Raw genomic sequence first — 27,103 nt, 5'->3', positions numbered from 1 at the left:
ACCCCTCTGAGGAGGAACATTTTATGAAATCTAAACTGCGTAATAAAGCATTTAGGTTTTGTACAGGACTTGTGATATGTAAATCTAGCAGCACTGCAGCTAAAGCCAGCTTTATCACTTAAAGGCTAAAGCCTTTTCCTCACTTAAAGGACAAGTCCTGCTTCACCTCTTAAGAAAAACTGCTATAGGAAAATATACCAATCTAGGGGGTAGAGTAGACCAATTCAATGCATTACAATCATCCTTCAATTGTAACCTTTGTGGTGATTTTTTTTTTCAAACTGGAAGGACACAACAGACAGAAAAGCATCAGTTAAGATTTGAGAAGTTTTGCACTTGTGCCCACCTCTGAGATATAGTTCTTCCAATGTATTAAAGTAATTTTGATGTCTTAACTGGCACTAGACTTATATCTTTCATTTGCAAGTAATTTTTACTCTATTTCAGATAATGGCGAGTGTTTTTGTGTCATGTAAGAACACCTGTTGTAGGAAAGATGGACCTGAAACTATGTCACCCATGAGAGCCACCATGTATCAGAGATAAAAAGGAGAAAAGCTTCTCCAAAACAACACCACAAGGACAGACTAGAAACTGCCAAGTACATCAGGCAGCAAAATGCTTCATCCAAACCTGAAAAACAAAACACCCATGCACAAGTAACTGTGCAGGGCATAGTACTTACAGTAAGATGTGAAGCTTGACGAACAGGAGTGAAGAAATAAATTAATATATTTCTGTAGCAGAGAACAACTGTGTGTCAAAGCACACCATGATCTTCCTACCTATCCACATCATGCAAAGAGGTGGTAGAATACAAGTGCTGTCTACAGACATCAGAGGTAAACACTAATGCATGAAAACAAAGTGGTAGAAGCACAAATGTAGTTACAATAGGAATGTGCATGTTGGGTAACGCTAAAAGAAAAAGTGAGACCCCAAAAGAGTTGGGGAACATCCATCAAGAACTTTCACTCATAAATGTACAAGTCGCACCTTCCAATAATTTTTCTTTCCAAAAGATCTAACTTCCAATATCTAAAGACTGATCAACTTAACTGTGACCATCTTGCCACATTATGCTTCTACGCCTTACTTAATTTTGTTGGCTAAGTGTATAGAGCTGCTATACATAAGCATCTTGTAGGAGTAAAGAGACTGTCTTCATTTGCTGAAAGGGAAGTACACATAGATGTCAATCTTTTAGTTTAGTAAGACTATACCAAAGAAAAATCAGAACTGTTGTGAAACTTTTTCCACTTCTGTACTTCCAACTCATAAAAAATAATAGCATCTAAAAAAAAACCAGCAAAATTTCACAGCAACAGTTACAAACACTTTCTCAGAAATCTATGCCAATTGCTAACTTAGATATATCCACGGTAATGTAAAATCAGATAATATTAAAGACAGGTCTTTAAAATCTCAACACAGACATTACTTGCAATGAAAAATATTTTTGTTTTGATCATAATAGTTGACTATGTAATTTTCAAATATTTAGTTCTCTAACATCTTAAGTAAAATGCTTAGAGTCACAGATATGGAATCCAAACTTAGCATAGCATTAAAAAAGAGCATTAAGTTGCACCTATTACTAGTACAATGAACAAAAAGTGCTCTCTGTAACTCAGATGCAGAGTTATGTACTAAAATATGTAGAGTAGAAATTGCTACTGTAAAAACGTGTTGTGGAAATCTACATTTAGTTAATATTTAATATACTTTGCATCATTCTACCTCAATCTTACATTTCACAGACTACAGTATTTATACTAGTCTCAGTATCAAAAATTTAAAATACTCAATTCATTAAAAAATTTATTTGTTTCAAAGCTTAACTTACTGCTTTAACACATTATTACCAAAAAAACTTCAGAACAATTTCCCAAGCAAATGAAGCGGTGCAAAGCATGCTCATAAACACAAAATCCTTTCAAATTCCAGGTTCCCCACTCACATATTGCAGGCTTTAGAATTTGTTATGACTAGAGCAGTGACAAAAAAGCTCCAAACTAACTTGAAAAAACTCTACCCTTAATGCCCCCTTCTCCAGTTCAGGATCAGTTTCAAGCCCTCAGTCACAAAGTTCTCAATAACAAATCTCTACTATAAGTGCAGATCCAAAATTTTGTGCACAATTACTCTATTTGGAATAAAACAAATCCAAATTAAGTAACAAAAATTTGCTTCAGTGGAGCTCTCCTTCAGCTCTATTTAGAGGAATTCCATATACACAGGAAATAATTTTTTAAAAATTAAAAAAAAAAACCTTACTTCAAAAAAAACAACTGTAAAAATTTGGTTATATGGTTTCTTTTTCTTATGTAGAAAGGATGTATACTCTTATATAGAAAGGATATTCTTATAAAGAGAATATATTAATACTTCAAAAATATTTAGGCATGAAAGACATCATTGCAGCCAATGGATTTGCTATATCCAACCAAAAAGTGTTATAAATTTTTTAGTATTTTTTTTTTCTTGGTCGCAATATTGAACTTGCTTTCTTTGATTCCAAGCTTCTTCAAGAAATTCTCAGTCTATACAAACCAAATAACAATATGTGATGTCCTCAAAATAGTATCAGGAGCACTTACTCATCGTACTTGATATGATAAATAGCTTCTTCATCAGTGTCCATACAGTCTGAATAAGATGTGGAAGGTGTACTGTCCAAACTATTTGCATTTTCTCTAGAATGATCTTGATTTAAGTTTCCATTAGTCCTTTTGTAAGTGCTACCACTCTTCCCTTGAGCTTTACCATTCTTATGTCCCTTTGTTGCTCGGGTAACATTTTCTATATGAGCTTCAAACCAGGCTCCAATGTTGATATCACGAGCATCCACCAATTCGTTTATCTAAAAGGAAAATTCAATAATGAGTTTATGCTTATATTATAAAACACCAATTAAGAAAAAGATAAATCAGACAACTTACTGTGCTACTGCTTAACTTTGTTAACAGTAAAACAATCAACTACAATAACTAGTTGCAAGTTCAGGTAACGTGCAGTCAGAAATACTTTTATTTGCACTTCTAGTATTTTATTATTCTTCCTTCATTAAAATCTAGTATAAATATAATTTAAATGATTTTTAAAATTTTAAAAATTTTAAATTTTAAAAATCAATGCTATTTTTTTTTTTCCTTTCAAATCCAAAAGTTTGCTTGATCTCTTCCATTGTCCTTTCCTCTTCTTTCACCCACTGTTCTTTATGGCTATGATAAGCAAACACAGTACTAAAATACCAGTTCAAAACCAAAGGTTTACAGACCTTCCTGAGCCTCCAACCTGGAACTGCTATTTAACTTTCTGCCTTTCTGTCCTGTAAGATTTTTTTAATCATTAAAGACTCAAGGATAGATAGGAAAAAGTCTAACTAGGTTGCCACCAGAGTCAGCAGAATGTTATGACTGTAAGAAATGGAACTCATCTCCAGGATTTCTCCCACCTGTACTTACAGTATTACTACTGGTATTAAGCAACGAAACCATTTTACTATTCTAAATCTTGTTGTATTTTCTCATCTTCAGATAATAAACAGACGTCCCTTTAATAATACTGAGAACCCTGAAAGAAAATATTTAAAAACCACTTCAACAGTACACCAACTATAAAAAAATTATTACAACAGAATTACTGCAGATTAAAAATCTTTAATTATCAATATGAGACACACATGCAGATATGCGTATACATAAATACACATATGGTTTAAGCTACAGTCTTTGTCGGGTATCAACATTGTGCCAGACAGGTACTTTCTCTCACACACCCCAAAGGCTAATTTCTAAGATATGTATAATCTTATTGTATTTCCATAGGAGCAAAACTCAAAAAGTTTTAGTATTTAGAGTGAAGCAATCCTTCAGTGTCTGAAAGCAACTGACAGCAGTTTGAGCTAACAAGTTTATCCCAGTAAAGGAATTCCTGGTTTACTTTTGCCATTCCTCTTCTTCAGATAACTTCCTAAACCTAATGTTTTGTTGTTCCGCATGTGCAAAATACCAATGCCTACAGTATTCAAAGTACAGCTTATTACCAGGATGACAATTTCAGCCACAGGATAAACAAATCAGAGAAGGACAGCCTTATTTTAAATCTGTATCTATTTTAAATATAAACAGTGAATTCTGACATTTCTCAAAAGAACCTTCATGAAGGCATCCCTATGTAATCTTACGTGTTTGAACTAGTTGCAGCTCAGTGGTGCTCTACTTCCTCTTCTCCAAAATACAGCTGAATGAGATACACACTATTAAGGATTCCCCATCTGCTGCTACTTCATGCAACCAGTTATGCAAGTGCCAAAGAAGCCATGTTAGCCAAGTTAAAATTCATCACATCCAGATCCAGAACAAAAAAAAAAAAGGAAAAATAATAATAAAACAATACATCAATGTAAAGTCCCTTAATCATTCCTTCATAATACATGCATATGTAATTAGATGGGAATAATTACACAACATACTTCCCACGCTTGCAAAGAGTAAGAGCAAATAATTATTACCACAGACTCATGAGGAGCATAATACAATTATTTTGTGTGAGTGGAGTTTGGTTTAAGATCTGTTTTATTAGTAGCTATTTGTGAACAGTATTAAACAAACTGATTTTAATTACAGATTCCACTTGTGTGGTTTTTATTCCAAGTTAATGTTCTTGGCTAAAATGTTTTTACTGTAGTCAATGTTTTTTTGAAAGAAAAACTGACCACGTTAGAATCAGAATCACATGCTTCTGAAAGAGCTTTGTTTTTTCTAACATCATTCCAGCATGCCCAAGTCACTGTTACTCTAACTGTTCTCTTGCAACTCATCCTGCTATTCCTCTTTTTGGCCATTGCTTAGCCAAGGTAGTGTTGTTCAAAGTCCATCTTGGGATGGTGTCCCAGTTCTTAGACCAGATACCAATAACAATTCTTAATAACAAGGAACAAGAGTTGCACATAAACCCATCCACTACTAGTCCTTCAGAGCCCACAGAACTGTATCAGATGTCAGGTACAACTGGGCTATAAAACAAGATGAAATATTCTGATTTATATAGTATCCAGTGACCACACAGAGAAACTCTGTTTAAATCACTATTTTAACCATCTAACAATAATTTATTACTAACTTTTGTTTCCAGTACCAACTCTACCATTATTTTTTAATACGTTTTTGAATTGCAGGTTTCATACCAACTAACTTTCCTTCTGGTAGCTGAAATCAGAAAGAGAGAGCAGGACACAGAGGTTTGGACTGTCCACAGCATGGAATAAGTAAATAGGTATCTTGTTGAGTTTAGATCTGCTTGAAGATCCAACGAGACACAGGACTTTGCTCAGACAGAGTAAGTTATAACAAAACATTTATTCAAGTAAGTAGACTACTCTTTATTGTTTGACAATGAAATGAAAAAATCACTAAACATATTCACCTATTTAGTCCCCAGACTACCTTAGTTCATTAGGCTCTAGGCCTTTTTTCCTGTCTTGTATTAAGTAAGTTTGCAACCTTTGAACTACAATACCGGGTAAAAACACATTCTTCAAAGTTTTCAAATACTGCAATTACAAATCCTTTGTATCCATTCATACCATTATCTATAAATAGCAAACAGTGAAATTACTATATCCTTAATTTTCTCTAGATATATTGAAAACACATTGTTGACTGAAAAAGTAATCACTCCACAAGTAATGAAGGAGAAAGTGTTAGCTCTCTGGAATGAGACATCACAAAAATTTCAGCTGACTTGACAAAATAGGTTTCCTTGAGTATGCTTGCTGATATCACCATTATCTGTTGTATTTTCTGATTTAATCCTGAAAAAAGCAACTAAGAGACTACTTCATATTTAACACCTTGAAATGCAACATTCTTGAAAAATAAACATTTTAGTACTCTTTTCCTCGGATCAGTCTATCTGCTGTGTTCTCCCATCTCCCCACCATTCTCCTTATTCTTTCTTATATTACCTTTTACACTCCTTCATTAATTGTAAAGCTTAAGAACTGAAGAACTGGAGCGCTTCCCATTGTAATAAATGGATATAAAAGAAAAAGGAAGCACACAAGCTTGAGTCTCCATATTTAAGCTACTGATTTTGTGACTCCCTGATTCCTCAGAGAATGAACAGAAGTCTAACTGAAATTACCTTGTATACATGTGGCAGCCTTAAGGCTACAGAAATTTGGCAGAGAATGAACACCCCAGGGTTCCAGCTGGACTTCAGAGATCAGAGGGCTGGGTGTCTGGTTAATTCTGCACTACGTCCAGTTGTGTTCAGGAACATCCACAATCCAGATTCACCAATAGTGCAGTTCATTGAAGTAACAGGAGGTCGGTTCAGGATTAACAGTGAGCAATGCACTAACCAGAGTGTTAGTATGTGTCATGAGAGTAGGTAATAGTAACAGAGATCTGTTAGCAGTATAAACACCTATATTCATATATGTTAATACTCATATATACTAAAAAATGTTTTACATATATATATGTATATTCAGCTATAATAACAAATATTCCCAAATACTAATAAACATTCATATGTGTGTGAATAAATATTCCTGGGTCTGCTCCAATACAACTGGGAGGTACAAAGCCCACCTAAATTTGTCCCTTCAGGGAAGGAGGAAAGACACTGTCAGCCTATACCAAGCAAGCAGAAGTGTTTTCCCCCCTCTATCTTTTGTCCCAAAAATACCCCTTCTATATTATAATTTTTGCTACTACCCAAAAGGAACAATTTTATGTTACAGGTGGGGTTGTGATGACTGTGGTCTTAGACAGGCATGTTCTTTTTTTCATCTGCATTCCTAGATGTGTGAAAATTACTATGTAAATTTGACTTAATAAAGATCTTAATAACTTTTGGTCAGAATTTAGAGTTGACACAAAAGGTAAAATAAACACTTTAGTCCATCTGCTGAGGTGGCAGTAAAGGCTCTCTGACCTCTCTGCCTGATAGTCTTTGTGCACATCCTTATCTCCATAAAGAAAACAGACTTTTAGCAAAGGCTTGTCATACATGGTGAAGGAGGAGTGAGGCCAATGGCTGGTGCAGGCACTCCTTTGTACCTCACTGAAACAACACAGGGCCATGAGCCATCTGCTTCACTCCAGACATTGCTCCATCCTTAGACCTTGCTTCAGCCAGGTGCAAGATCAGCCAGAAAGTGGCCCAGCATGTGGTTTTCTCAGCCAGATTTGTTAATTCTTCAAAGACTTAAGGCAACACTCATGTTGCATTTAAGTTAGCAAGTTGCATTTATGGCAACCTCAACCTCCTTTTCCTTCTCTGTAATTGTAATTTTCCTGCAAAATAATCACTCTTATGGTTATGTCTAAGAGAAACACCCAAAAAGGAGGTGAAATACTATAATTCCCTACAGATAGATACATTCTACTAAATATTCAATAAACTAGCAATCTGGAAACTTCCTCTTTTCTGTTTAAATTAAACTTTTCGTACTCTGATGTAATCCCTTCATGACAATACTGAAAAATTTAACAAGGTACAAAACCAAATGAATACTAGGTATGCAATTCCTAAAAAACCTACATTAGAAAAGGTATCACTACATAACACATAGCTTAAAGAAATTGTGTATTTCCACAATTTGTCTAGTTCTAACGCAGCACCGAAACATTAGTACTAAAATAATTATTTGGAAAGCCTGAAGAAAAAAGAAGGGTAAAAGCTACACTTTAACACATTTTCTTTATTAGCTTCTTTTGTCCACAAGAAAGTATTTGTTTCACAGCTACTTTAAGCTTTTCAAGAATGTATTTTGAAGAACACAGTGTGTCAGAGTTTAAGAACTCTCCTGAAAAGTGAGATTGGTGCAAGGGACATGCTCATGACTCTCCAAGAGTCAGTTTAAATTATGTGAATTCCATTTAAGCCAAATTGGGGAATTAAAGCATAAAAGAAAGCAATGAGGATACACTCTTTGAAACAATGAAACAGTACTTTTCTAAAAGTAAAATTAAATTCACAGGAGTGAAGTTTGTACATACCTTGTACAATCCAATGCCAGGATCAATGAGAAACGAGCGAGATGATGTAGATGGCTGACTGGGTGATCCACTGCTTGTTTTTTTGACCTTGTTCTTGCAGTTGGAAACAGCACATGGATTGACTTCTCCATCCTGATCTGTCACAGATGCAGCGGTAGGAGCTTCAGAATCAGAACGTATCAAAAGCTGAACTATGTCATTTAGTCCAACATTGTAGTCAAATAAAGTGTGTCCATCTTCAAGCTGTCAAAAGAAATGTGTACTTGTAAAGCTCTACCTTAGTAGTTTTTAAATGTTCTTTTTACAGACAATAATCGTGCAGACCAGAAGAGGGAAGGCATAGCTTACTGATAAATAAAAACCTAGGTCTTGAGTATATGAAAACACAAACTCCTCAAGCTAACTGCAAACAATTTAATTGATTAAAAATCACTGGAAGGCTTAAAATTGGAACAGACATCTCTACAGACTAGTGTCACCTACCCACAATTAAGGTAAGAAACACTAAAAAACGACAAGTTGTGCACTAGGAAATACAAGAAGCAGTACTGCTGCTTTGTTCAGTTAAATACCCTTAATGACCTAGAGCATCTTTGAAGCAGAGATTTGATTCACCTGAAAGTATAATGCATTGCTTTGAGATAGCAAAATTAGTATTAGCTACACTTCACTTCACACTGCTGTGGGAGAAAAACATACATGACTGAAAAAACATGCATGACTGAAAAACTGATACCTTTCCAAACTATTCTAGCAAAAAATAAAAAGTTATCTACCCCTTTTCTCAAGAACAATTGGTGTTATTTTCAACACCAATTGATGTTTCATAAGTTGTTTCAAACAGAACAGCTTTCATCAGCTTGTGGGCAGTATCCATACAAGAAGAAAAAGAGGGGGAAGAAGGAACAGAAAGGGGAAAAAAAAGGAGCACCTCTCCAGTTTCTCACTAATAGTTTCTCTAACATGCAAACAATCTCAGGCTAGACAAAACTGGAATCCATATTCTTTCTCCATCCCCTCTGCTTTTTCAAAACAACTCTAAATGGCAGAGGACTGTTATGAACAGGAGCGGATAGTCAATCAATGAACCAGTTCTTCTTCCATGAACTTAAAATCTGGCAAAAAAAATTAACTTTCCTTACTGATGATAACTACCACACTCACAGTTAGGACCTGTAAACAGGAGTATTTATTTTGAGTTGAAGCTGTCTGATCAACAGGTACAGGAAAGAATCTTACTCAGCTGCCCATTTTCAAACCTGTTCAACACACAGCACACAAAACCATACTGAAGATTTCATGTTGTGACTATTAAAGAAATGCAAGTCTTAAAGCAGAAATCTCCAGTAGCTGTGATTGTCCAGGTGACTATCAACACCACCTCATATTCCTGGACCTTCTTCATACTGAGGAGTAAGGTGCTTAAGTCATAACTTCCTACACTTTTGACAACTCTTTCACACAGGGCATAGAAGTGTTCTCGCAGTCCTGCTACAATCCAGGATTTGTGGGGTTTTCACACCACAAGCATTTTCACTGTTAATAAGTTTAAAGCATTATTCTTATATTCAAAGTACAAATAGACCCAAAGCAAATAATGACACTGCAAAAATGCACTGGAGGGGATATCCACATTGCTATTGCTTCTGATCACTACTCCAGACCACATTTAAGATTAAGGCCCTCCCAAGTGGTTGCAAAATGGTTAAAAAGTTCAGCAGTACATCTGCAAAAGAGACTAATTCTGAAATAATTAATAAATTGGATGTTATTTGAGACACATAACTTCTCAATTTTTCTGTTCCAACTGGATTGTACAGGCTGTGGCAAAGATTACCGTGTAGTTCCTAGAATCCTGTGGTATGAAGAAATCTTCTGAAAACTAATGCACTGGAGAAAAAACGATAACTTTGCTCCTGTTAAACAAAAGTATGTAAGCAGCATGCAGATGAGAGCTTTCTCTCCTGCCTTTGCTCCTGCTCTCTCAGGACAGGTCCTGTGCAGGCTGACAGAAAAATATTTTGAGGTACTGCAGTTTAAAACTTAAAAGTTAATTCGTAAAGATGTAAATCTGAAAACCCTGAAATATCTACAATAGCTAGGTAAATGTCTTGTGTCTAGTCTTCGCAATCTATTATTCAGTTATGACTGCAAATTAAGTTATATAATTAATCCACAAGTAAGTCCTCCCTATTAGCCCCCTGACTTAAAAAAAAAAAAAAAAGGGATCTGTCCATGAATAGTTATATTTAACACCGACAGAAACAAAGACATAAGGCTAGGCCTTGAGTAACAAGCTGCCTTCCCTAACAACAAGCACACATACATACATACATACACACACACACACCACCATGCCCAAACTACCTATTCCTGCACAACAGTAAGACAAGTCTCCTCTTCGTAGGCATTCAAAACCCACCTGGACACGTTCCTACTGACCTGTTCGAAGTTGCCCTGCCTTGGTGGGCATGGGTTGGTCTAGACGACCTCCAGAGGTCCCTTCCAACCTAAATAATCTGTCATTTGGTCTAGTCAGCTTTGATGAACATGAACTAAACGGACAGCCAAACAAACTGATGACTGCAAAGTCATCTAATTTACAGACTAAATAACAAAAAATTAGACTATTAAATGGTTGAGAAAGTGGTTGGATGGTGACATCCAGAGGGTAGTGGCCAATGGCTCAAAGTCCAAATCTTATTTAATTAATCTTTATTAATGATACAGACAATGAAATTGAGTGCACTCTCAGCAAGTTTGCAGATGACACCAGACTGAACAGTGCTCTTAACACACCTGAAGGATGGGATGTCCAGAGGGACCTGGGCATGCTGGAGAAGTGTGTCCATGGGAATCTCATGAGGTTTACTAACATCAAGTGTAAGGTGCCACACCTGGGTCAGAGCAATCCCCTGATACCAACACAAGCTGGGGAAGAATAGACCAGAGCAGCCCTGCTGAGAAGGGCTCGGGGTGCTGCTGGGTAAGAGGCTGGAGCTGACCCAGCCATGGGCACTCCCAGCCCAGAGAGCCAAACGTGTCCTGGGCTGCATCCAAAGCAGCTTGGGCAGCAGGGCCACGGAGGGGATTCTGCCCCTCTGCTCTGCTCTGCTGAGACGCCTCCTGCAGGGCTGCATCAGCTCTGGGGGCCCAGCACAGGAAGGACATGGAACTGCTGGAGTGAGTCCAGAGGAGGACAAAAGCATGATTGGAGGGATGGAGATGGAGCATCTCTCCTACAAGGAAACTGAGATTTTTCAGCCTAGAGAAGGCTTAAGGGTCATCTAATTGAAAACTTCCACTTCCCAAAGGGAGCCTACAAGATGGAGAGGAATCTTTAATAAGGGCATGTAGTAAGAGAACAAGAGGCAATGGCTTCAAACCTGAAAGACAACTGGTTCAGATTAGATATTAAGAAATTCTTTACAGAGGGTGGTGAGACACTGAAACAGGTTGCCCAGAGAATCTGTGGATGCCCCATTCCTCAAAGTGTTCAGGGAAAGATTAGATGGGACCCTAAGCAATCTGGTCTGTGAAAGGCGTCCCTGCCCACGGCAGTGCATTTGGAACAAGATGATCTTTACAGCCCGTTTGAATCCAAACCATGCTATGATTCTGTGATCTGTCAAAGTGTTTATGGCTTGTTTTTTCCCCTCTGTTTTTACCACTTATACTCTCTGCAGGAATATTTCATGACACCAGATTATTCTATGATTAGTGAGGTCACACTTAAGTCTCAAAGCACAGTAACAGACTTAAGATTACTACAAACACACTTCACATGTCCCCTGACGTGATAGGGAAAGGGCTCCTGTATGAGCAAGAAGTATGTTTCTGAGTATGAGCAACTGTATAAATTTAGACCTACTACATACACTGCAACAGTGTCTGCTTCTAGAAACAAAACAGAGTACCACAGAAACTCAACCAGCAGAATCTGACAACTGAAATCCTTGGAGTAACAAAGCTGGAAAACAGTGTTTAAAGAAATCCATTTCACACAGCAGAGCAGATGGTTTTTCTGATGGTTTTATGATGGTTTTTCTTGAATTACAATAGACAATTTTATCCCATTCTGCTGCATAAAGACACTGAAAAGATTCCCTAAAAATATGTTTGTATGGACAGCACATTAAAAGAAAAGAAACAAACATTACATGCTTAATAAGCATTTAAGGTCACTTGTCAATCACAAGTTTATATATGCAAATGAGAAACAAAAATAATCACACAAGTATCAGATAATCAATCTCCTTTAACTCAGCTATGATTTCTTAATGGGTGATTAGAACACGTCCTAGAGCAAAAATAACTAAACAGGCCATTTCATTTATGATATTTTACTAGCTTTTCAGATCCTACTGCTGTAAGAAAAAGCTGGATTTTTTTTTTTCCCTTAGCAGGAGATTTCACTTTCAGTTTCAATTCCTCTTAAAGACTGGAATGCTTCAGAAGTCTTTAAGGTTTCATTAACATATTCTGAATAAAACAACACTAAAGAACAACTAGCTTTACTGTATCTAACACTCTACCACTATTGTAAATACATGTAAGTTGATAAACAGACTACATCTTCCAAATGTATTTTCATCATCATGTGTTACAGACACTATCAATTTCAAAACAGCCCTAGAGAAGGTTTTTATAAATACTTAAAGGTAACACAGCACTGTGCTTACACTACTACACAAGAGCAGCCACAGAAATGCAATACTGGAATTGATATCTATGTACTATTACTGTTAGAAGAGCTGTCCTGAAACATCAAGCCACAAATTACTTTAAAAGCATGTCGAAGCTGCACTTACATGAACATGAATAATCATGCAGAATGTGGTATATGATACTGTATTACTTGGGTAAAAAAATTGCCTGACAAGTAATTTACCAATTACTATCACACTAACTACAAGACCCAGCAGAAGGACAGCTCATTATGTCTCCTACAGCAGGTACAGAGACGTCCCAAGAAAGCACATAGTAATTCTTATATCTTAATGTGCAATCCAGGAGTGGGGTGACTTTAATCCAGCCATTGCACTTGACAATGAAGACCTTTAAATACCTATGAAAGTGTGCCTTTAAGCATCTTCTGAGGTTTTCTTTTCCAAGAAATGTGTCTGTATCAAGCAATATAGATGAAATAAGCTATAATGAATGCAGGTGATCTCTTTAATTAACAAAGTAGAATGAAAAATTAAGTGACAACCTTATTCTGCACAGGCATTATATGCACCTGGCAAATTTAACAGGAAATGTGTAAGAGTAAAGATCTTCAAGCTCAAGTTCAGTAAAAAACTCGGTTAGCAATTTGTTACAAGTTATGCAGAGGGTGTTAGCCTGAAGAAATAAGAATCTGTAACTTCCAGCTGGGTACTTACTCGAAGCAAGCAAAGTGGACTTCCAGAACTTCATGTATTTTCCACATTAAGAATGATGTACAAACCTAACTTTTCCTGCCTGAAGTAGGCTATTGGAATTAAATTCCACAAAAACATTCAAACATACCTCTAACCAGCACCTAGTAACAGAAAACTCAAAACCAGCTTTTCAGCATGTAACAGTGTATTTTGGGCAATGGGATCAGCACAGGACAAAAACAATACAATAACCTTTACTACTCAATAGTGGACCCTTAGTTTATGGACTTCAGCCATTCTCAGGGTGTGCTCAGTTTGCTTACATTTTCAAAGCTGAAAGAGAACCTAACCAGTATTTTTAATTTCACATGAAAAAACTGTACCTCCACCTGGATTCTATTCAAAAGAATGCTTAAGGACTCTGATATCTTTAAATACATGTATGAACCACATTCAGGAGTAGTACGCACACAGTCAGGCTTTTACAGTAACTGTGTAGTGACACTTTCACATGGAAGTATAGTTGACACAGCTAAAACAGAGACAATAGCAAAACAAAGGCGGAATCTAGTAGCCAACCATCTAAGAAAGTTAACGTCTTTACAGATTCAATGTAGGCTGACTTCAAGCATACAAAACTCCAAGAAATCCAGTTCCTCCTCAACCAACTGTAGTTTTAACAATATTTGTTACAAGTTTCATATAGTATCTCTGCCAAAAAATATTTTGTCTGGTGATCATTCTACTAAAGCATCCCACATTCTTCTGTCACATGGGGCAGTTTTGATGCCATCAGTGAAGTGTTTTAGACATGTATCAGTAACTGTTGAATGCCCAAGGTATTTCCAGCCCTGAACAATGCAACTCCTCAAACAATCCATTATATCAAGAAGATAAGAAGGCAAACATCTTTAAGCAGAGACTGCACATCTACTAGGTTTACAGGCTCCTTCTCTCATGTCTACAGCAGACCAGTTCTGAAGTGTGGGCTTGAGCTTCACTATACTTTCTCCACATTTAACTGAGGTTTTTACATATATACTCTGCAAGACATAAAAACACTCTGTTCATGCTGGTTTTACTCTGGTACTCCTGCAAGTTTTCTCCTAACTCTCCTCTCCTTATTTTTAGCAGAGATCCTAATACAAACCAAATAGCTAGACATACTAATCTTAGACAAAATCTAACTTCAATACAGATTTACTTTTCTAAACAGGAAATAACTTCTATCATGCTTGAAAAGATATATCAAAGAAACCATGAGTCACTCTCAGAAATAAAAAAAGAAATTCCAGTTTAGACTTACTAGTGATTTTTGTCCTGATTTGGATTTCATGGCTGGCTGTTAAAAAATTTGTATTAAATTCAAATGACAGATCATTCCCTAATTTCAAGGAGGAGAATTTACTCATCAGTTAAAAAATAAAATAAAGTCATTGCTGTGCCTTTGCTCTCTCTTTTAGAGAAACACACGAGTAGGTGAATTATCTGGACAACCAAGTTCTCTGACAGGCTCTAGATCCATATTCCTCCAAAACACAATGCAGACAGACGACAACATTTCATAACACAGTAACCAAAGAAGTTAGTAGTGTCTGGAGAATATGGTCCAAATTAGACTCAGTTCTGTCAATTTTTGCCACAAGACTCACGTTTCAAAGCAGCCTACAAGAACGTTTGAATATGTGATGCCACCAAAAACCCCACTAAGGTCACACAAACTAGCCTTTATACCAGAGAATATGCTCCTTTTTGACTGCTTGTGTGTGTTATACAACAGCTAAGGACCTGCCCCGGACACAAGGAAAAAGACAATCATAACACTGGATAGTATCAAACTTCTATCAATTAACCATATCTGAAGTAGGTATCATAGTCTCAGATTCCCACAGACTCAACAGAAAGCATACAGCGAAAATAATTCCTAGGTAAGAAGAATATGGAAGGTTTCATAATTTAAAAAGGGCTTTTCTACAACTGCAGTTACAACCAAAGAGTTTGATCGTACCACAGTACAAATATGCTGTTTGTTCAACTCTCCCCAAAAAGAGGAAGTCTGGCATACTATAAAAAGCCACATAACATAGAAACAAATTACAGAATCTTGTTGCTGATACGGTCTGCAATTACGCATCAATCTTGGTATAAACATAATGATAAATGTACATTAGTCATCTTCATACTCAGTCAACAAGACTAACTTTCTCTGAGAAGACATTGACAATTTTCCTGAAGCTCTGTACCTAAAATTAAGAACAAAAGCCTACATTCACCAATAAACAAGAGGGTTTTACACCTTTTCTACAAAACTATTTGCAGAGTGTATAGGCGGTACCAATATATTTTACCTTTTGGTCTCAAATAAATACAATCCAAAATAGATTGTACAAGATGAGTACCAACACAAAAACAGCTGCAAGTCAAGAACTGCAAGACTTCTTGACTTTATCAGAAAATCACGGTAAAGGCAGCTATGTTCAGTCTCAACTAATGATTTCAGAAGGTTCAAGTCTGCACCTCTTCCAAGTTAAACTTTTTTATAAAGCAGTTTATGTTTTGAAGATTATTTATTCCTTTGTTACTGAGATACAGAAAAAAAAGTTAATTTAGATATGGTAGTTTCTTCTTGGATGAAACTCTAAGTTCCACTAAAGGAACAGTTGCTCATTAACTTCTAGCTGGAAGTTAGAGCAGCATGGTTTCTCTTCTTTTGTCATTCTAAGGAGTCTTCTAATTAAGTAAAGAGAAGTTAATGGTGTCTTCTGGATGCTCTTTGATGTTATTTGATACTGTCATTAAAAAATAAAAAAGCAAGCATGTCAAAATATATAGCTGCACAGAGATCCTCAGCAGCATGGAAAGAATCATCCATCCCTGTGCTGATTAGATGAGAAGGGTTAAGTACCTCCTGTATGATGGTATGGGCTTCTATAGCAAAGGCAACTGAAGTTCAGCAACAGTGGTGCCAGCGAGAGCAAATGGCTATCTGCAGCTTGTGAGGACACCTGTAATGAAGAACTGGTTATTATCTCAAGCTTCCATAATCAACAAAAATCTAAAAACCACACCAAAAAAACCCCAATAACCAAGTACATTTTGACATAATTTTACAGTTAAATCATTAAGAACAGAGATTTAATTAATAGCTTTTAAAGAACAGAATCCTCTCATAACTATCTGTATTATTGACATCAACATTTGATTACATATTACCATGGAAAATCGTCATAATCTAGTGTCAGTGTAGGCCTTGCACTCTGTATCTAAGGGTTTGTGGAGTTCTTTATAATATAAAAAATATTCCTTTTCTAAGAGCTTCCAGGCTAATTTAAAAAAGTACATGTACTAAACTATCCTAACAAATTACATGAATGTGCGACTCAAGTGTGCAGTATGACTCTTGGGGATATCCTGTGTAGGATGAAGAGTTGGATTCGATGATACCTGTGGGTCCCTTCCAATTCAGTGTATTCTGTGATTCTGGGAGTAAATATACATCCCATAAAATACAATCCTAAAGTTGGCTGCAATTTCTTACAGGTTACATAATTCTCTTTCAGGTTCCTAATACTTAAATAATACATACAAAACAGTATAAAGTATTCCATTTTCACCTATGTTTCTTTGCTTTGCCTTCAGTTTGTTTAGGTGCTTTAAATAATAAAGATAATCAGATCCAAGAATGGTAAATTGCATTAGCAGCTTTACAATAACAATTTAACAAAAATATTATTTCAGTAAACTTCTGCAATTGTAGAATAAAAACTTACTCACAGGCCTACCAAACCTACTATCAAGGTAAGTTTTGAGTATACACCATGAATTCACTATGTTGGGAATTTTGGAATGCAGTTTGATAATATCTGACCTGAAGACTCCAGGTGACTCTCCTCACACTACAGAGCTACTTGTTATCAGCTTCCTCAAAGAATGGCAATTACTTCCCTTCTAAGGTTTCTTCAAACTGTTTCTCTAAAACAAAAAACTGCTCCAGCTGAAGATTTCTCACCCCAGATTTCTGCCTGAAGCAGATGGGGTTTGGACAGCTTCAGCTGAAAATATTTACAATTTTCCAAGCAAAATAAAGCTGGGAAGAGTCTGTGCTAAGAAACTCAATTGTTCTATGAATAGGCTTAGCACTCCCATTCCTGAGAGAAAGACTTCACATGTATTGCTTTTCTAGCTTTCAGGAAATTCACCCAAGTTGTAAGTATTAAGAAAGACTCAAACATACGGTAAAAAAACCTGAAGTTTGGAAGCTTCAACTCATGTGAGATTTCACTCGCTATTCATGTGCCACCCAGGTTACCCAGAAGCTAGAGGTCTGGTATAATAAAGGCATGTCCTATTGACAGATTTTTAACTGTGTGTTTTACTGAAGATACTTTACCACAAGCATGTTCTCATGCAAAGCTAAAGTTCCTCCACTCCACTTACCCCTCTATTGTTTCAGTTAAATTTTATAGAAACAAAACCCAAATACTTGGTCCCTACAGTGTGGGTCTGACAAACTAGACTTTAAATATTCAACTTGCACAGCTAAGTAACACAATACATACCACCATACTTCTTTGTGCACAAAAGCAGAGCTGAATTTCTTTTAGTGAAGTAGGCCTGATTTGCAGCAATTTTGACCTCAAGTAAATAAACAGCTTCAATATTCTCACCTCCTCCTGCTGACTTCAGTCTCCCATGACACAATTTAGGAGTGGTTTCCTCACCAACAAGATTAATGACTTCAAAAGTAATTTCAGTCACTGACTCCTACATATATCGGCAAAGAAGCCTTTGGGCTCCAATGTCTTTTCTCCCCTACTTTGGTAAGCACTATGGAAAATATACTGAGATAATGGGGTTTTTTAACAATGGTCATTTACAAATTTTCACCAAGTTCAAATTCCAACAGGGTGGGATGGGATGATGACAGAAGCCAACAAAAAACATTAGTTCTTATCTTCCACAAATAGTAGATATTGCTGAAATACAAGAGTGCGCATGTTTAGTTATATGCAAAACATAAGCAGGTATTAATATTGTTATAGTTTTACAGAAAACCTCAAGCTCTCTGGTGTGTTTTCAAATTCAACTTCCATGTACTTTTACAGCTCTATTTTCCAGTATTGTAACTGAAAGAAACTAGAAATCCCACAATGACGGTAACTTGGCTCTACAGAAAATCTGCTCTGGTAGCTCAAAATGCAAAGATATCTCCTTCACTTTCATGAATAAACTGAGAACTTCTATTCTCAAGAACAGTTTCACATGCTTTCCAATTAGGAGAAAGAATATGCTGCCGGAAATCAGACTGTCATCTTGCTTTTCTGAATTTCTCTAAGAACAAGTTGACTGAAAGTTAGCACATTACACAGAAAAATATTAGATGTTAATAGTCTGTAGTGGGGTAAGGTTAAAATATGCTTTATTCCAGCATAAGGAAATATTTGTGGCCCTATAGGAAAATCCTTCCAGATAATGATCCGCCATCTTCAAGAGGGAAAGCAAAAGACATCTCTGCAGGTTTCTACATTCAGTAGACTTCTCTGGCTAACTGCAGAGTTAAGAATAAAAAAAACTTTGTCTGAAAGTTCCACCTCAATCTAGAATATGCCTTGACTTGTGTGGCTAGAAGAGCCATTCAGCTTGGCAGAAATGTGGAGCCCCAGAGAGCACAGGATGTCCTGTACAGGTTACAGATACTATTCTGGTGAGTCTTCAGTGTCTCATGTGAATGGTAGGTCCTTCTGGCAGTAAAAGATGCCAACCTATTCAACAAAGTAGTGCTATTTCTGGCATTTACAAGAAAAAAAAAAAACCCAACTCAACAGTAATGCAAAGTACTACATTAATGACAACACTAGGTTTCTTCCAGTAGTTCTAGGGTATTTTAACCCTTAAAAGACATGAGAAGTACTGACCACTTAAGTTCTTGCATTTGTCTTTGAAGATCAGACAACAGCAAATTACAGTATAGCACATTAACTACATTAACTGGACACAGAGACTCCTAAAAAACCGCAAAATTATAGCTCCAGCTCAAAATCTTAGTTGAAATTGTTCTCTACTGCAAGCTAAGAACATGATGCTGTTGAAGTTCAGCCCATAAACAATGACTCACTTAGGTTTCTACATCCTTATAACCTCATATACCTCTCATTTTTAGGAGGACATTACTTAGCCAGGGTTCCCACCACTTGCAAAATCCAAGCATTTCTGGAAGTTCCCAACCACTACAGTAAACAGCATTCAGTAGAAGGATCATGGTTCTACTAGCAGACTGTACAGATTTAACCATACTGAGCGCTAACCACATAAAATAAGAAAAGCATTTCACCTAGATAATATTTTTTATAACACATACAGCAGTCTTCAGGGGGTGTTTAAGTTTTCACATCAGGATACTCCTTTCTCTTCATCTCACATTTAACTAAAGTGACCTTTTTTTATTCCTAATATTAAAATAAATATTCTTTTATTTTATCACCGCCCTAAGAGAATTAAGTTATTTAGCTTCATGTTCTCAACATCCAGTTTTACTTGTGCAAAAGCAACCCTTCTGATCTTTTTACTTATGAGCACCATGGAAACAGAAAAGCAACCCATAATCAAAAAGGAAACTTCAGAATTAATCATGGTAATTACAAGAAAATGAACATTTATGGCGAGTGAAACTATAAAAACCCAATTCCCTAACTCTTCACTAACATGATCCCAGCTGTGTCCTAAACTGCATATACTAAGTAACAAACTCTCACATGCTGCTCATGTAGGCAACTTCAGCTATAATATTTCACTATCCCATTTTCTCAAGCAAGTAATCTGTTAACTAAAATGTTCACACTAATTGGTCTGGCCACTTTCAGATTACTCTGTCAGATTACACTGGAAAGCACAGCTCATTACAGGCTCATCTTCCCTGCTCCTCAGATAGAGAATTTGGGGTGAAAACCTTGGGTTTGCCCCACATAAACATCTATACCCAAAGAAGAGTGCTAGCACAGAACAAAGCTAAGCAGGTTACACAACTCCAAGACTCATGTTCCTTGATTTGGCCCCTTCAGAAAAACACATATTTGTACATAATGTTCCTTAGAGACCAGTCCTCACAAGTGCTCACTGTCACTAATCTGTAGAACACAAAAATCTAGTCATTTGCTATTGGTTCAAAATCTAGCCACTAATGCTTACCCCCTGGTTAACAGTTAAATTTCTATTTTTCAAGATTTCTCTACCTGTTTGTAAAGATACACACTTTGTCTCTTTTGAGGCAGAAATCTCACTGCTGTGCATTACTCCACTTAGGTGAACGCTTCAACACTCATCTGCTGCAAGAAGATGCATCTTCGGAGTCACTTTCCCTGAAATGTACCACACATTCGGTGCCTTCCGCGTCAGATAATAGCTATGCTTCACTTTCACTACTCGAGCACTGCGCACACCTCGCAGTTTACGAAACGCGGCTTCAAAGGTTACACCCATCAGCGAAGTTACAGCCTGAGGCGACCTATTCGGAACAAAACCTTACCATGGCCCGAGGGGAGGTTCCTCACGTAACACTTCCAGCCAGTCACCCCTGCCATAGCGGCTTCCCGTGGTGGGGATGAAGCGCCTCGCTGGACTACGAGCAGTCGCCCTTATCCCGCCCGGGACACTCCGGGACTCACAAGTCGAGGACACCGTGGCATCCCAAATCCTGCCCGTGCCAATTAACCCCGCGCCGCCGCCTCTCCCGGCCCCGCCACGTGCGGACCTGGGGCGCCCTTTTCCCTGGAAACCGCTCGCGGTCGGCCCGCTTCCCGCCCTGCCCGGTGGGGCGGAGGAGAGCGGGGTAGCTCCCTCCTTCCCCCCGCAACCCTCCGGCTACTGTCACTTGGGCAGGATGAAGGCGGGAGCCGAGGGAGGAGCCTCTCGCCGCTCAGGTGGGAAAACAAACACACAAAGGGGTTTCACCAGGACCCGGTGACGGGTTTTACTGGGGTTTTTACTTCATCGAGGAAAACGGGGGAGCCAGAGCATTCTGTCAGGGTGGGCTCCTCGCTGCCCTCCCTTCCTCCCAGACCAGGGAGTAAACAAAGGCGGCAGCTCACAGAACAGCACATGGGTGGAGACGGGGACCCCTGGGCCGCACAAAGAGCCGGGCCCGGGATTAGGGGAGACCCCCGAGGGCCCGCCTGCATAGCGGAGATCCCGCCTCACCTGCTTGCCGCGGTAGAAGAGCCGCTGGCGGTCGGGGCTCACGCGGAAGGTCTCCTCGATCTTCTCCCGCAGGCACTCGATCTTGGTGAGGCGGCTCAGGTCGTCGATGGTCTGGGTCTCCGTGCCGTCGATGGTGCGGACCTGGATCCACATGGCGCGCGCCCTCCCGCCCGCTGGACCGGCCGCGGGCAAAGGATGGGAGACACAGGCAGCGGGTGGGAACGGGGTCCGCTCCGCGGGTGAGCGCCCACGGCGTGGGAGGTGCCGGGGAGGAGTCCGGACGCTACCCCGCTCTTTGTCTGGCCCAACGGGGCAGGAATTTCAAACCCCGCGGAGCGGGCGCGACCCTCCCGCCCGCAAACCGGGCCGCCCGTCCCGCTCGGCGGGGTACGGGAGAAGGAAGGGGAGCGGAGCAGATCCCACGGCGCTCCCCGATCCCGCCGAGGCAGCGCAGATCGCGGCGGGTCTCGGCGGGCCGGCGGCGGGCAGGGCTACGGGGATGCGCCGGAAGCCATCGCCCGGCCCGGGCACTGTTTACCGGGGAGCGCCGCCGCGCTCACATGGAGGTCACGGCGCCAACGCCGATCTCGCGAGAGCGCCCGGCCGCGGCCGTGCAGACAACACGCCGGGGCGGGAGCGGGAGCGGGGGCGGGGGGAGCGAGGCGGGCACGCGCCGGCCCGCGCGCTGTGCCCACCGGCGCGAGGCCTGCGGGGGGAGGGGTCGGCGCGCGCCGGGGAAGCGGCCGTTGGCGTCTCCATGGCGGCAGGCGCGGCGCCGAGGGCTGTGAGGGCCCTGCGCCCGCAGCGGGCGCGCCGGGCAGCCCCGGCATCCCCGGCAAGCGGGACCAGTGCTTCCCAGGACATAACGCTGCATGTAACCCTACACTGACAGAGCTACATGTAACCCTACCCCAAAGATACAGATTAATACTGGCGGTCGTTACAAATACGGGGCGAGACTAGAGGAGACAAGGAGAAGCTTCGTTTACGCCGCGAATCTGGTGTACATTTGGCTCTCCGCATTTTTCTGCATTGGATAATTCTGCGAATTACCGCCAGGCAAATTTGAGTTACATAGCTAGTTGTGGGCTAGTCCTTTGGTCACTCTGTCGCAGGAAGGTGGAGAACAAAGAAAGAAGGTTGAAAGTGAGAAAATGGGCATCTAAATAGCAACAATTTAATTAAAACTTAAAATTTAGTTACAACCAAAAGTTGTGCACACAAAGCAGAATGAGGAAGTATTTCAGTACATAAAATTGACAGGCACTTGTGCATTTTCTACAAAACCAGAGCTTTGTCATATTTGAAGGTTGCTTAGGAAGACAAGCACCTTAACTCCTAATACCCTGCTCTTTGTTTTTCGTATCCCAGCTCTAATTGCTGCGTATGACACAAAGTGGTCTAGGATGGTCTAGGATGTCTGGGATGTCCAGGATGTCTACCAGCCTTCCCCGCTGGGTCCCTTGCTGGTGAACTCCTCCAGCCTACTCACTGGCAGTGCTGTCCCAAATACAGGTACTTCTGTCTGTTGTGTAAGAAGCAGACCCATAGGAGACACTCAGGTTTGTGCAGAGGTGAACCCACAAAACCAGCTACAGTCAGGCTGAAAATTTCTACTTTCATAACACAGAAGTACAAGCATACCTAATTTCTAATTACATGCCTATTTAATAGCTATTGGACTCAAAGAAAGGAAATTTAGTTTAGATATATAGAAAAAATTCTTTACTGTGGGGGTAATGAGGCAGAAATATGGGTTGCCCAGAAAAGTTGTGGATACTCCATCCCTGGAAGTGTTCAAAACTGGTTTGGATGGTACATTGAGGAGCCTGGGCAGGTTTGCCCATCACAGGGAGACTGAAACTAGATGGTTTTTAAAGTCCCTTCCAAACCAAACCATTTTATGATTCTATGATCTTTTGCTCATTTTGATGTAAAGGTAGGATACATTTTAAATTTATTGCTCCTGTTCAGCTGGAGGTGGGTAGCCTGAGCTTTAGAGGTGTGGTTTTCATGCAATAATGAGCTAAGTTAAGCTAAAGAACACAGATTTAGCTGATTTTGCTAACTTGAGTAAAATTTATTATATACTGCCAGACAGTTTCCTACTTATCTGTTGTTCTCAGTTATTCACACTGGAAAATCTTTTCCTTAAATCATTCATCATTCATGATTCTCCCCTTTGAGACCTAAATTCTCAATCTGAATATGAGGCCATTTAAGCCTCATTTGTTTTGTCAAAAACCATGTCTTGTTTTCTCTCAAATTCCAAGGGATTTCCCCATGCCAGCAAGTTCCACTCTATCTTTTCTCTTGTAGTTATGTTAGCACCACTCTTACTGTTCTTTGTATTAATGAAATATGAGAAGCATTTAGCATTGATACTAGCCATCATCATTATTGGGTATGTTCTAGAAAGTACATTTTCACATGCTTCTATATTTATATGCATACACTTAAGACACAATAAACACTAAGTACCACTAGTAAAAGGATAAATAATCAACACAACTGTTTCAGCTTTATTAAACTGTGCTTTATTTGGTTACCATGCTTTTTACCATATTACATGTGAGTCACTTAAAGAGTGTAGTAACTCATTGCCACCCCTGCTCCTGGATTAAAAAGGGCACCACATTCAGGTCTGCAGGCTAAAAAGAACAACTTACAGGTCACAGTTCAGATCCATCTCTCTCCTTGGTCGAGACAGTTCCTTTTTTAAATTCTCTACCAAAATCAGCCTTTGATGGCATAAATGCATGGGTTGCCTGTGACATTTGCCAAGATGTACAAAATAAGCTTTGTGCTCATATATCAAAAACCATCTGAAGGGTAGAGAGCCACATGTGCCTTTGCAGAGCTGACCTCTTCTTTTATATTGCCAGGCACCAGGAAGCTGGTGGGGTGTTTATAGCTGTTCATGCAATTTACAAACCTCACACACCTCTCTGCTGGGAAAGATCCCTTCACTTTCATCCCTACTGCAGAGAAAGTTCCTTTAATTCTCAACTTAGACAGCTGGAGAGTTTGGCAAAGAACCTTCTGAAACTCAGTAAAGCCAAATACAGGGTCCTGCACCCAGAAAGAAATAACCCTATGCACCATTGCAGGCTGGGGGCTGACCTTCTGGAACATGTCTCTCAGAAGGAGCTGGGGATCCTGCTGAACAATTTTTACCAAAAAATTTGTAAAAATAAAAACTTCTTCACACCATTGTAGCATTAAGAAACAGGCATTCTTTATTCAGCCAGATGCACAAAAGGTTGTTTCCTGTGAAATATTGTGCAAGCTGAGTACAGAAAAAGCTCCTGTTTTGTATAATATTCTTTGATTTTCCCAGAATAAACATACGTATGATAATCATTTCCCTAAAATCAATCATGTATGTTCCCTCCCCTTTGCACTTGTGTTCTTCTGTCCTGGGGGTCTCTTTGGTGGTCCCTGATGGTTACTGACCCCAGTGTCATATCTGGCCACCTGGTGAACTGGGCTGGTTGCTTTCCAGTTCTTCTTCCTACAGGATAAGTATTGTGCAGTTCCATAGGCCAGTGGTTTTTGAAGAATAAGCATTGTATTAATCCACCGGGTACAAATAATTTTTCATCTGGCAACTTTCCTGCCCTTTGAGGCTTGTGAATCTTCTCTTCTTCTTGAGCCTTCATAAGCCCCACCTTGCTTTTTTAGTAACATTATATAACTTCCTTGTGTTGCACGAGAAATCATGTTTTTTCAGCAGCTCAAAACAAGCATCATAATCACAATTATACTTTTACACCAACTGGTCAGAGAAAATCCAAGTCCTTTAAGTAGGTTACTTAACCAGTTACTTTCTGATCCTGCCCTTAATTCTCTTTGAAATGTAGCAATATTATCCTCTCTATCTGATCACCCTTTAAACAGTCACATTTGGAATGTACACACAACTATTGTTTAAATTCAAGCAAGCACATACTTCATGTAACAGCAATCGATCTAGAGCCAATGTGTTTTGTATGGTTGTTTTAGCTGTGGCTTGCAACTGTTCATTTATTTCAGCAGAGCCCCAGTGAATTTCATTTGCTAAAGTTTCCATTTGTAGAGTCAAATTGTGTATGGTTGATCTATTCCTAAAGGTAGATAAATGAGGAGTAAGATAGGCTTTGAAGTCCATCTCACTATAGTCTGCATATTGGGATCTTTCCAAGTTTTGTCGTGTTTAGCTTCTCCCCATAGCTGGGTTCCCAGTGGTGACTCCTTCCACAAGGGACAGAACATGAGCACTCCTAATGTCCACTGTTCTCTTGATTCTTCTGACGGTTAATGTGTGGTCCAAATTCCATTACTTCCCACCTGTGCTGCGGGTCCTAATGATTTTATAATGTCCTGCTGACAGTCTGTATCTCTCCAAGTCTCATTGTTTATTAGGTAAGACCAGGTGTCATTAAGAAAGGGAGAATAATTTCTACAAACACATCCCAGCCTTAGAACCTGGGCCACAGATATGAGCTGCTCTGCCTCAGGATTCCTACTGATACAAGCAGATGTTTGAGGCAATTCCACTTTTCCTTTCTATTTCTCTATTTCCCAATGTGTTTTCTGATGTTTTAGTTCCATTATCTTATACTTAAATTGTGGAGGTACAATTATCTGCCCACATGAGGTTACCAATCGGCTCCTGGGATTTTTCATAAGTTTTAATTATAGGGCTAACTGCCCATCCTGATTTCTATAATTTGGTTTTTTGTTCTAGCTCTTTCAGCTTTTTGCTAGGTATTTTTCAGCTACCTCTTTGGCTGTTTTGTCAGCTAATTGATTCCCTGTATTAACTGGGAAGTTTCCAAACTGGTTGATTGTGGGAACACAGCCAGCTGGGATAAATAGTGGTTTTGCCTTGGTAGTGGTATCAACCTGAGGCCATGGGAGGCAGGTTATTTAAAGGGAAATGTCTAGTCAGGTCATGGCAAGAAGAGTTTGGTCATGGGAGTCAATATGCTAATGGAACTATTCTATATTAAGTCATGTTTCTGTTGTTCGGAACCTGACATATATGTTCGGAACATATAAGATCATGTTCTGAGTTCACATTCATGATTGGACCCTTACCCTCAGAATATTCCTATATCTTATTATGTTCACCACTCTCTCCATCTTTGGATTTTGCTCCTTAGACTGTGTGGTTTCTGCATTTGTTATTTTGCTATTAAATATCTTTATTTTTGGGCAAGTTCATTGCACCCATTCCTCTATTTTATGCCATGCTCCCCAGGCTGAGCTGGACTAAGGTTTGCAGTGAGACTGACTGCCACAGTTGATGGGTTTCACAAGTGTATTACAGCCACTTTTGGCTTTTCCACACTCTGTCATAGTTAACTAATTTCTTTTTTATACTTCCTAGGAGACTCTTGTAACAATCCACTTTGCTTTCATATGGCCCCATGGGCATCCCAAAACCATTTTTAAATCAGTCCATATGTTTACTCTTTGCCAGCACTAAGTGTGAAGCCATTAATTCTGCTTTTTGTGCTGATGTGTTCTTAAGTAAAGCCTGGACTT

At 39.1% G+C, this 27,103-nt stretch overlaps 1 protein-coding gene across 6 annotated transcripts in view; it reads right to left on the bottom strand.

Moving 5' to 3' along the window:
• UHRF2 (ubiquitin like with PHD and ring finger domains 2) overlaps positions 1-21,740 on the bottom strand; it is an 82,379-nt gene extending 60,639 nt beyond the window's left edge. For 4 of the 6 annotated variants that reach the window (XM_041396949.1, XM_041396950.1, XM_041396951.1 and 1 more), the window contains exons 1-3: positions 21,572-21,740; positions 8,016-8,258; positions 2,601-2,863 (exon numbers count right to left, since the gene is read on the bottom strand). In XM_041396949.1, coding sequence (XP_041252883.1) covers positions 2,601-2,863; positions 8,016-8,258; positions 21,572-21,724 — 659 coding nt within the window. In that variant the 5' untranslated portion in view covers positions 21,725-21,740. Of the gene's footprint in view, positions 1-2,600; positions 2,864-3,467; positions 3,534-8,015; positions 8,259-20,900; positions 21,221-21,571 lie in introns of those variants that run through there. The other 2 variants (XM_041396953.1, XM_041396954.1) reach the window with 2 other exon arrangements.
• Between the last annotated feature and the right edge of the window lie 5,363 nt (positions 21,741-27,103).

This window comes from Onychostruthus taczanowskii, unplaced genomic scaffold, assembly GCF_017590055.1.
Source record: "Onychostruthus taczanowskii isolate IOZ18803 unplaced genomic scaffold, ASM1759005v1 scaffold133, whole genome shotgun sequence".
Taxonomy (NCBI): domain Eukaryota; kingdom Metazoa; phylum Chordata; class Aves; order Passeriformes; family Passeridae; genus Onychostruthus; species Onychostruthus taczanowskii.
This window is presented reverse-complemented; position numbering and strand designations above follow the sequence as displayed.